This window comes from Sciurus carolinensis, chromosome 2, assembly GCF_902686445.1.
Source record: "Sciurus carolinensis chromosome 2, mSciCar1.2, whole genome shotgun sequence".
In the NCBI taxonomy this organism is placed as follows: Eukaryota; Metazoa; Chordata; class Mammalia; order Rodentia; family Sciuridae; genus Sciurus; species Sciurus carolinensis.
In genome coordinates this window covers 9,837,571-9,849,617 of record NC_062214.1, presented here as the reverse complement: position 1 = coordinate 9,849,617, position 12,047 = coordinate 9,837,571, and the positions used below count along the sequence as shown (strand labels likewise).

Sequence of the window (12,047 nt, the reverse complement as noted above, 5' to 3'; positions counted from 1 at the left end):
AGTCATGCTCCCGCCCAGCCTGAGTCTGACATTTCCCAGAGAGAAGCCAACAGAGAGATTCCCATCCCAGGGCTATTATTCCAAAGACCACCCTAGTGACATCAAACCCAGGGAAAGACAGGTGGCGGGGAGAGGTCCCCTCGAAGATACCGCCAACTCACTCTCCTAGGAGACTGGTTCATGGAAAAATACTTACTTAGCAAAAATTTTTTAGAAATATATTTTAAGCACATGCATTTCTATTTATTAAACAAAGCTCAAAATACAACCTTTGGGAACCTCCAAGTAATAAAATGACTCATGTCAGGACACGATGACTCAGTGGGAAAGAGGGAATTCCACCACCCACGCCTCCTTTCTAAAAAATCAATTTGCCCTCTCGACAGGTGATGGGAGCTTCTGCCATCAGGCTGCTCCAAGAGAACAGTCCAGCAAAACAAAGCTCCCTTCTAACAATTTAAGTTTCAGAGCTGAGTAATCCCAGGTCGGCCCGTTTCCCACCTCCGCCCCCGCGGGACACGGAGAGCCGGGGAGCCACTTGGCAGGGCCCGGGCCTGCATGGAGGACTTACCAGTCGAAACATTCCAGACCCCTGTGTCACGCAGACGGACCTTCCAAACACTGGATCCCGCCCAGGCAGGCAAGGCGCCCGCTGCCATGGCAACCCCATTTCCGCCGCAACATCACTTGTATTTTTGTGCCCTTAGATTTTTTCCTGTTTTGCAATGTTTTGCTGGGACCCCCGACTCCGCCTGAGGCCCAAGGGTCAGGGTTCCGAGCAACGTCAGGGGCGGCCCCGTGTGACCATGCCGGGGAGGTCACGCCACTTTTACCTTTCAGGCAACAGATAAGTGGCTCTCGGCGATTATGAGGAGTGGCAAGAGAAAAGACGCTGACTGCTCTGTGGCTTCCTCTGACAGGACCCAGGAAAGGTGCCCGAGTTGAGGTCAGAGCTGCCCGGGGGTCCCCAGCTCTGCACCCCCCGCATGACCTCTCTCAACCTGTTACCCCATCTGTGAAGCGGGGGAGATGCCACCTGCCTGTCCCAGCTGGAGTGACAACAGAAGGGACGTCACTGTCACTGAACGTGGTGAACTTGCACCTGCTCTGTGCAGGGACTGCTGCAGACGCCGAGGGCAGGGCACCAGTGCCAAGTCCCACCCTCAGGGAACCGCACCTGGTGTGGGAGCCCAGGCAGCAAAAGGACTGACGGGCCAGGTGGCTGACGGGCCAGGTGGCTGCAGCGGCAACCTGGGCGCCAAGAGAGCCAGACGGCGACAGGCAGGGTGGACCAGGCCCCCGACCTGGAGCACAGGAGACCACAGCTTTGTAAAGAACAGTGGAAGGACACTCTGAGAGCCAACAGGCAGCGTCCTGAAAAAGAAAGGCGCGTGGGCTGAGGGGACGGGAGCAGCAAGAGGGGCATCGCCCTGCGAGGTCAGGGGCAAGGGCCAGATCGCGCAGGCCCTGAAAATAATTAAAAGTAGGGACAGAAACAACATAATGGCCGTTATTATTACTGCTGCTATAAATAAGATGCCATTTTCCAAAACACCGGGCCGCGCGGCTGAGGGCCCCTGCCCCCTCCCCGTCCCTCCAGCCTCCCAGAGTCATCTCGCTGGAGTGGAAACTGCCCATCCCATTTTAGTTGACGCTATAAAAAGAACTTTGGAGCTGGTGGTGCTGATGACCTAGCGCTGGGGCTAAGATTAGCCCAGGAGGCTGTCACCTTTCCTAATGCGAGAAACAGCTGGGGTTCCCCTTCCCTGGAAAACTCGGGCTGTTCCTCCCGCCCGCAGCCCCTGCCGGCCAGCGTGTCCATGGAGATGGGCGCCGGGATGGGTTTTGGAAAGAAGAAATTGAGCAACAGGGATTCCCCCGCCGGAGGCGGCCAAGCGGGGAGGGGAGCTCGTGGGGTCAGAAGAACAGGCCCAGCGCCTGCAAGTCCAGCAGGCTCCTCCGTCAGAGCTGCTGGGGCCGGACACCCACCCAGGGAAGCCACCCCTTCTCGGGCCCCGGGGGGACTCAGATGCCCTTGCTTGTCCCGTCCTCAGCCCGAGAGCTGCTTTCACCTGGGATCTGCGGCAGGCACAGAGGTTCCTATCTGAGAAATGGCTCCTTGATGCCAGCCAGCCACAGAGTTCACAGGCCTCTACCATCACAAGATGGCTCCAGGGAACCACTGCTTCCAGGAAGCTGAAGCTCTTCAGGCGAGTTAGCCTGGCTCTCAACGTCCCCGGAGCAGAACAGCTCGAGGCCCAGGGTGCAGACTCCGGAGCCAGGCTGCCTAGAGTTAAATGTCATCACTGCCATTGGCCAGCTGTGTGACCTTTACCAAGTTACTAGACTTGTCTGTGCTTAGTCTCACCATGACTTTGGAGGGCCGTCACGAGGAGTCGGATTACTTGCTTAGAACCAGGCTAGGCCCAGAGTTCTTATTGTTTTTTAATGACTCTTGGTTCCAATGAGGTGAACTCTTAAACTTGTGTTGGTTCTTCCACAGCCAAAGCATAAGGATAATAATAATAAAAGCCAACATTACTGAGCATTTGCACTGGGCCAAGCCCTGTGCAGAGAGCACACCCTGAAGGGTCTCACCACCTCCCCTCACCTCCCAAGAGCAGTAAATCACCTGCATTTGACAACAGAGGAAGCGTTGGCACAGAGAAGTATAGTCACTTGCCCAGGGTGGCACAGCTACCAAATGCTGATCAGCGAGTCAAACCTAGGTCATCTGACCTCTGAAACCATGCTAGTGACAGGTCATAGCATGCTCCCCACAGAGTGCCCGGCCCAGCAAGGGCTTGGGGTAGCATGGCTGGAGCCACGATCCGGGGGGAGCACACTGCACAGTGGTATGGCCGCCACAGGCACCCCCTCCAGGGAGCCACTGTCCCACTTCACAGAGGGGAAACCGAGGCCTGGGAGGTCCAGGAGCAGGACAAGGCTGCATCACCCACCAGCAAGACCTCTCTGAGTGTCACCATGTGTCTTCTGGGTGCCCGCAGGGCCAGACAAGGTGACAGTTACAGATTCACAGGCCAGGGCCACCATGGTGCTCCCGGGGCTATGGATCAGCCTTATCACATGGCTTTTCAGAGCTGAAACCAGTTCTGCTCCTTGGTCCCTTCTGGAGGCAAACGTGTGGGGCCCAGAGAGCGGTTCAGCCGGTAAGCAGCACTAACTGATGCCCCAGGAGGCCCAAAGTCACTGCACCCCAGGACACTTGAACGTGCGCTGAGGCCCAACTCCGGAGGACCTGGAGGGGCCCAGCCTCAGGCCTTCCCTCAGGCTCCCTCAGCCCAGAGGCTCCATCAGCCTGGGCCTGTTTATACCACGTCTCCTCTGCCAAAAGGTACTTAAAAAAAGCAAAGCTCCTCCTGTCAAAGCCAGCAGGATGGTTTCCTGGCGACGCAGAGGCGTCTAATCTGGAGAGGCAAGAGTTACCTGGTCATTGACATTTCGTGCCACTCTCCTGCTCAAGAACCCACTGAGACTCCCTATGACCTCGCCTACACCTAGACCGAGCCAAGGCCACGTGCCTCCCTGGCCCTGGGAGACTTCTCGCTCTGGCCTCTGCCTTTTCTTCCCAACACTTCCCAGCGTGAAGCGGCCTGAGTACAAAGGCAAAGGTTAAATCAAGTAGCTCTGGCCCAGGTGATGGAATGCAACTCAACCGTTCAAAAATCAGGTTCTCGGAATATAAAGTACCTGAATAAATGACCATGACACAAAAAAGCAGGACGGAAAACAGGTACAGAAAAAAGCTGCGTGGTGCACAGGGCGCCTCAGCCAGCAGGGCGGCCCGGCCGGGCCCGCGCTCCCGTCCACACCTGTTTGCAGAACCACAGGGAGATGCGCAGGTGTCCGACCGGCAGAAACCGTGTGGACGGGTGAGACCAGGTGGGGTTCAGGATGTCCCCAGCCTGGAACTCTCCTCATCTCTTCCTCTCCGTGCCCTGCTGGTGACCTCTAAACTGCAGAGCAGCGGGTCTGGGCAGGGCGACTTCGCCCTGGGGGCACATGTGGCGATGTCTGGAGACATTTTTGGTCAACCCGACTTGGGCAGAGCTGCTGTACGGAGCTTGGGGAGGGCAGGGGCTCCTGGACGCCTCGGTGCGGAGGATCCCCTGCGGATGCTGCCTGGGGCGTAGGCTGCCTCCGTCACCTGTCACCTCCGTCTCCCCCCAGCTCTTCTCTGTCACTCACTGCGTGCTGCACCTGCATCCCCCAAAGCCCTTCCCGCACCCCAGGCCTCCCGGCTCCCAGGGATTTTGCCTCTGCTGATCCTCCCCTGTCCCCTTCCTCTGCCTTGACACCTCCTCAGCCCAGGCAAGTGACAAGTCCCCAGCCTGCTGTCTACACTCTTCCTTCCCCGGCCGGAGGCTGCCCTAGGAAGTCAGTCAACTCCTAGGACTTCCACTGGGACCTTGTGCACGAAGGCTCCACGGCTGCGCCCCAGTCAGGTCAGCCCTGGGGACCCCTTGCTGTGTCAGAGGCAGGACTGTGGCTGATCCAGGGAGGCCCAGGGGCACAGGCACTCCACACTTCCAGGTACAAAAGGGGACCCACAGCCCTGCCAGCTGCGTCTCCACCCAAACCACTGCCGGCAGGGAGCACCTCAAAAACAAAGTCGCCTCGACGCCCAGGAGAGCAGCGGCAGCACCTGCCCTCGCCCAGCACTTCCAGGGTTTTGAGAAACAGGACGTCAGCCTGCTCAGCAGGGGCACACAGTGGGCGCCAGTTCCACACCATTTTTTTTAAAGTTAAAAAGATGGCATTTCTGGGATGGGAAGAAACTCTTAGTGACGTGGTACAAGTTTCAGTTTGCAGAGTTCTGGAAGACAACCTAGCAATATGTGCTCAAAGGCTTCAAAACAACTCTACTGCTAGGAACCAACCCTAAGTAAACAAAAAAGATACACAAAGAGACTCAGGCCCAAGATTAATCTCAAAGAATAAGAAGATTAATCACAGCACTACTTGTACTAAAAGCATAAGTAGCCAGTGTTAATTGGTTTATGATAAACCCGGTGTTGTAATTACCAAACACGTGTTAATTCACTTAACCTTCATGATGACTCTATGGGTAAGAACTTTGGTCATTATCATCCTATACAGGAAGAAATGGAGGCACAGAAGGGTTAGGTAATTTGCCTAAGGTCACAGAGCAAACAAGTAGCTTAGCCTGTATTTGAACACAGGATATTCAGGGCCAGAGCACGACAGCTTAATCACCATGCTACTTGGCCTTTCTTCTTAAAAATAGGAAAAGAGTTTTAAAAATTTGTGTCTGTGGAAAAATAAAACTTTAAAGGGAAGAGTTGAAGGTGGAGACAACCTGAGCATCCACCCAACGACCGAGGCAAAGGCAGCCGCCCCCACGACCAAAGACAGCCAGGGAAAGAGCAGGGTGTGCGTCCTCGGCCGGGACCCGCTGTGCTGGGGGCAGGAGGCCCTCTGCACACCCAGAGGGCGGGCGCTCCGAGCCACTGACCTGTGGTCTTCTCCGTGAACACCACCTTGGACTCCGCCGTGAAGTTCTGCCCCGTGAGGATCATCTGCTGGCCCCCGTAGACCAGGCAGCTGTCGATGTCCTGCCGCTCCACCATGGGCAGCTCGTGGGCGGACCGCTGGGCTGCGGGCAAGAGGAGAGACATCACTGTGACAGGGAGACAGCTGCTCGGAAGAGCCCGGCAATTCAACAGGGCGCTCCCCGCCCACGGCTGTCGCCACCACCACGCACACGTGGACCCCCCAGGACAGGGGTCTCTGCACAGGTGCTGACCTCCCCAAGGCGCCTGAGTGGCCGCGGCTGCTTCTCCTCTAACGACATGAATCCCATGGCCGACGCCTGTTTCCTACTCATTTCTAAAGGTCGCCGTCCTCTCCTCCGCTAGCCTCGCTCTCTCCTGCAAAACCCGCTGAACACAGACCCGCTCCTGGAGGACGTGCTGTTTCTTCACCCCGGAATCGGCTCTGGTTCCTGACACGACCTCTAACGCAGGCCGGGACCGCCCCACCGCCTCATTTCCCAGAAGCCCCGATCACTCTGCCCCTGCCGCCCTTCCAGAAGCTTCTCTCTTCTGTACAACACACCCGTGCATTTACACCTTCTGGCACTCTCTTCCCCAGCGCTGGCGGCTCCCTCCGGGCTGCCTGCAGCCCCCGTTCTACGAGGGCTCCTCGGCCCCACCGTGAAACCGCAGCCCCCCACAGCTGTGGTCGGAGGCCCCCTCCATCCTGTGTTACTGTCTGCCCTTCAGAGAACTTTCCTTTTCTGGTATGTTGTGTGCAGCTTTTCTAGCTTATCTCCCTTGACGTCCTCCACTAGGACGTCAGCCGCAGGAGACGGGGGCTTCCCTTCAGTCCTGCTCTAGGCCTAGGCCAGAATCAGTGCCGGCACCTGCAGGAGGGGCTTGCGCTGGGCGGGGGGAAGCGGGGGCGCAGATGTGGCTCGAGGGACCCCTTGGTGTCTCCCTCAGTACGTTCACCAACAGCCAGAGTGAGAGCGAGATGGAGGACCAGGGCAGGCCTCTGCCAAGCACCAAATGAGGCTCCAACGCTGAGACGCCCACAGCCACCTTCTGAGGAAGGAAATATCAACTCATTCACGTTTGACTGGGTAGAAACGAAAGCTGAGATCAGGTCCACTTGGCCACGTGGTATATGGTGAGGCTCAGATTAGAACCCTCTGGAGCAGGTCTGCCCGGCCCCAGAGCCCGATCTCTCGGCCCCTTCAGCAGCCACTGGTCCTTGCAGAAGGCAGCTGCAGCAGAGGACGCAGACGGTTGCCTCTGCTGCTCCCCTGGGCAGGTGACAAGCAGGTCTCAGCCACAGCCGGGGCCCCACCTCTTCGCCCCTTCCCGGCCCAGCCAGGAGGCTGCCCTCCCCCCGCCCCCTGGTGAGTCAGCCCCAGCTCTTGGCCTTCCTCCCAGAGCTCAGAGAACTGGGCAGCAGGCCAGCCCCTTCCATGCCAGAGGCCTACAGACCTCCCCATCCGGGAGCCTGGGCAGCAGCCGCGTGAGGCCCAAGGCCCAAACTTAACCCTTGCCTCCTGCCCGAGCAGGCTTGGCGGCCCAGCAGCGGAGCATCCCCTCCCGGCCAGACTGCCGGGGCCACCCTGAGGGAGCAGCAGTAGAGGGTCCCAGACACTGCAGCTCGGAGGTGCAACCCAGCAACCCGCACAGTCCCGTCCCTGGCTCTGACTATTCCCAGAGACCAGCCTGCCACACCCCTTCCAAGGGACTGCCCGCTCGCTCGCTCGAGGATGCAGTAAAAGGCCTCTCAGCAGAAGCTGCTAATTCCTCCCACATGGCGGGGTTATTAATCCTTTCTTTCAATATTGGAGTTCTGTGATGGCTTCCTAATTGAGCTGCCACAAATGGAGATTTATTAGCAGTGAAAACAGCAGCTGCCGTCCCAGCCTTGAAGATCGGCCTTTGATGAAGCTGGGGGCTGCAGGGGCTCTGGGCACCGGGGAAGGGTGGGGAGGGGGCCAGGGCCGCCCCTCCCGGTTTACAGGTGGAAAACCTGAGTCATCGCTACTGGGCAAGCCCGCCTGGGGCCCGCAGCCAGCCAGCCAGCCCAGCCGGGACTGGACGGGGCAGGCTGGGCGCTGGGCGGGAGGCTGGCCCGGAGGGACGCTGCTCTGTGAATCACCGCCCTGCTGGGCACACTCGCCCACTTCCTGACTCGGCCTCACGGCTTCTCCCTGCAAGCCACACAGCCTCGAGCACCCACCGACGGCCTTGGTGCAGGCTGCTTTCCTGTCTGTGCATGAAGGGAGCTTATCTTTCTAAGGAAAGCCAAGAGAGAAAGGGAGCAGAAGAGTCCCGCCAGCCTCGCGTCTCAAAGCCTGGGCAGAGGCACCTATCAGGAGCCAGGCCACAAACACAGGGCCTCAGCCCTCCTGGACCTCCTGGTGGCACTGGAGTGAGCCAGGACTGAGACACAGCAGACACACAGGCCTGCTCCACAGCCCGGGTCCTGGCCTCCACACAGCCACGCTCGGGCTGGGCCATCCTCTGTGGCGGAGGCGGTTCTGGGTCCTGCAGGGTGCTCAGCAGCTTCCTGGGTTTCAACCCGCCAGTGCCCTGCCCCCACCCCACCCTGAGCCGTGACAACCAGAGCGTCTGCAGGCGTGACGAATGTCCCCGAGGGAGGAGGGCAGGGCACTACGTTATCCCTGACTAAGTGACAGCTCTAGAGAATGTGACTTGAATAGTCCCAGGGTAGAAACCCAGTGCAGACCGTATTTAAAATACATATATATTAAAAGACAGTTCTGCTGGGCATGGCGTCACACACCTATCATCCCAGCAGCCTGGAGGCTGAGGCAGGAGGATCACAGTTTTAACACCAGCCTAGCCAAACTATCTATCTCAAAATAAAAAACAACAAGGGCTTGGGCTGGGGAGATAGCTCAGGTGGTACAGTGCTTACCTTGCAAGCACAAGCCCTGGGTTCAATCCCCAGCACCACAAAAGAAACGGGCTGGGGATGTGGCTCAGTGGCAAAGCAACCCTGGGTTCCATCTCCTGTACTCCTCCCCGCAGCAAAATGACAATCCTGACGATTCCAGGGGCCACAGCCAGGCGGGTTGCTGCAGGGTGGCGAGGGCAGAGTGCTAAGAGCAGCAGGAGGACACACTGGGACAGACAGCCAGGGCTGCGAGTCCTGCGTCTGCACCCCTGCTGTGGTCACTTCTCCGAGTCACAGAGGTCTCCTGGGTGACACTGCTCTTCAGGGCCTGCTTCACACGGCAAGAGATCATAGGTATCAGTACGTGGACGTGGTCAGACCACAGCCGGTAAAATATCTGCCATCAACCCACCTGCCCGTGGAGGGATAAATAGAAGGTATCTAACCAGGCAAAAAATACTCAGTCGAGTAGAGAAACAAAACCCTAAAACCTCAGAAACACTATGCTAAGTGAAAGGGACGAGTCACAAAAGGACAGGTGTCCTACGATCCCATTTATTTGAAATGTCCAGTGGGCAAACCACAGAGAGAGAGAGCAGACCGTGGTGACCAGGGACCGGGAGGGACGGGAGGGACTGATACTAGGTGCCGGGTTTCTTTTTATGGTGCCTGGTGTCGGTCTAGAACTTAGAGAGAGCTGGTGGCGGGGCCAAGCTGCGAGCGAACCTAAATCCCACTGAATTACACACTTTAAGATGGTTACAATGTAAGTTTTGTGTTCCGTGTGTGTAGATACAATAAAAGATCTGACATAAAAGATCATTCAGCCGGGGCCTGGAGCTCAGCACACCCAGGGAACTGCAGCCTGTTAACTGTTTGGTACAGCAAGTCCCTCCATGGGGTTGGCCAGGCTTGGTGCCCAAACTGCAGGTTCAACACGCAGCCCTGGGCTGGCCTTCACTGAGCCTGTGTGACCGCCCATGCACTCCCAGAGCCCTGTTACTACTGTGGCTCTTGGTGGATTCTGTGCCACAAGCCAGGTCCCCTGACCCTGGCTGCCACAGGCAGCAGAATCACCAGGCTGGGGCAAGCTCTTCATGAAACTGCACAAGGCCACCAGGCACACCCGGACCTTAGCAGGGGCAGGACATGTGCCTCCTGACAACCTTTCCAGGTGACTTGCTCCACGCGTTTGTGTGAGAGCTGAGCTCCACACTGAAAGGCCACCTGAGGACAGGGGAACTCCTGGGGCAGGCCCGGGTCCTCAGAGAGCCCAGAGGCAAGCAAACAAATCCGATCAGCCTCTGAAAGAGGAACTGGGGGCGGCAACAGCAACCAGCATGACCCCCCCCCCCCCCGGGGCCCTCATCGCCATCTGATGCAACTTCCGCCACAAATGGCTGCTGATTGGGGTGCCCAGGGCCTCAGGCAGGGCTCTCAGGAGGCCCATGCCCCGGGGGCCCTGCCGACTCTCCAGTTTGCATTCACTTTGAGACTCCAGACCATCTGAACCCCAGCAGCCAGCTTCCTAACCAAACCAAGGGCCTGGGTTTAACGGCATCCCTGGGAGTCGGGGCCTGGCCTGCTGAACTGGCACCCCTGCCCCTGCTTAAGCTCCCGGGCAGCCCCGGCAGCGTGACTTTCCCAGCTCGGCTGCTGCTCCAGCTTCTGGCACATCATAAAGCGGCTCAGGGTCTTGTGTTTTATGAGCCCTGACTCCACGGTGCTGTTGGTCTAGTCACCGGTGTTTATCTTCACCACGACAGCGCTGGCCTGGAGGGAAGAGCGCCAGCACGCGGGGCCCCAGGCGGAGCCCACACCAGCCGCCCCCGGGCGGCCTGCGAGCGCCTGCCAGCGGGACCCTGTTGCCTGTGCACAGCTCATCTTGTCACAGGACTGGGTGGCCAGGAATGATGGCCGACCCAAGAACCCAGGAGGGAAGCAGGGAGGCAGGCCCACCCAGAAAGCCGTCCTGCAGAGGGCGGTTCTGTCAACCTGGAGCCGAGGCCCCAGGCACACACTCTTAATGTCATCACGCAGGCACATCGCAAGGTGACGTCAGCTCTGGTAAAGGTGCTGCAGGGTGACCGCCGAGTCCCAAGCCCTGGCCAGTGGCGACCTGGTGCTGGGACTAGGGGCAAGGCGCGTGACCCCCAGCCTCCACGGGAACGACGGCGCCGCAGCTCAGAGCTGTTCCGCCTGAATGAGCTCAGGCCTCTCTCCGGGCTCAGGGCCTGTGAGCTGCTGTGGCCACAAAGCAGAACTTGCTCCCACTCGGGAGTCGGGGACACAGTCTCCCAGAGAAGGGGCGTCCCCGAGAGCTCACAGATGAATGAAGCAGGGATCTGGACCCGGACTGTGGGATTCCACCACCCTGAAAAACACCCGGAGCAGGGCCTGCGGAGAGCCAGCCGCTGGTACAGCCAGGAGCGGCCCCCGCCCTCCCAGTGGTCACCACCTGGCCCAGGAGCTGGCCGCCGTGCTCTGCCGCTGCGAGCCCTCCTTGTCTCAGCCTCGGGTCCCTGTCCCTGGCTGCGGGCCTGGCCTGGCCCAGCACACAGTGCTGACTCAGCCTCGCCCTGGGGGCTGCAAGTGGAGCCAGCAGACAGCCCCGCAGCCTCCCCGCTGGCTGGTCCCCAGGTCTTCCCTGGGGGTGGTATGACAGAGGGACTAAATTACCCCCGAGTGCGGGCTCAGCTCCGAGAGGGGCTGTCGACACTCACAGCACAGGAATGGAGAGTGCAAGACATGAGGCCACCTCCTTGTGGGTCACTTCAGGGGGCCTGAGCTTCCTCCCGGAAGTGGCCCATGGTACCCAAGCCAGGAGACCTGGCTCCTCTCCTCCCATCTCCATGGCACCGCTGCTGAGCAGAGGTATTTCCCCTCCTGATCAGATGATTATTCTACCATTTCAACAAGCACTGCCCCTTAGAATGTTCCAGACATCTCCATATGACAAGACCCTCCCTGAGGGCTGCATGAACCCCCTCCTAGCTGATGAGCTCTCCCTCATGGAGGGAACTGGACAACTTGCACAGAGAAAGGAGCCTGGGCTTCACCCCGGCTCCACCCTCTCCCCTGAGCTGGGACAAGAGCAAGCCGCTTGTCCTTTCTGAGCTCCCTGCTGGGTGTGCTCCTGGGGGCACGCGTCAGGGCTCAGTAACGACCACTCCACACAGCGTGAGTGAACCCACCGAAGGAAGCCTCAGGACCCGCCTCCTGGGCCTGGCGCAGGTGGGTGCGACCTGACGTGTGTGCCTGTGGGCACCCCGGGGCAGCCCGGGACAGCAGTGCCTTCCCTGCTCCCACAGAACTGGCCTAGGGAAGGGCCAGTCGAGTGACCAGATCCACCAGCAGACAAGCTGCCCACACTTTCCTGCGATCTCTGGGGCAGCCCTCTCCCGGCCCGGGCGCCTCGGGCAGCTGGCTGTGTGGCTCGCAGCCCCCTCCCCTGCAGCCCCCAGTGTGGGCGAACCTCCTGCCTGGCCAATGCTCAGTGCCCACACTGCATCCAAGACCCACGGGCACACACTCTCGAGGGACTCCCAGTCCCGGGGGCGGGAGGGGGCCCTCTGGGGACCTGAGCTGCCTGCTGATGTACCGTGAAATGACTCCGCGCTGAG

General features: G+C 59.2%; 1 protein-coding gene across 1 annotated transcript in view; it reads right to left on the bottom strand.

Annotated features, from left to right (window-relative positions):
- Positions 1 to 12,047, bottom strand: part of Nfatc2 (nuclear factor of activated T cells 2) — a 116,324-nt gene that overhangs the window by 43,346 nt on the left and 60,931 nt on the right. Inside the window, 1 exon segment of the mRNA XM_047540288.1 lies at positions 5,498 to 5,638. Within this exon segment, the coding sequence (XP_047396244.1) occupies positions 5,498 to 5,638 (141 nt within the window).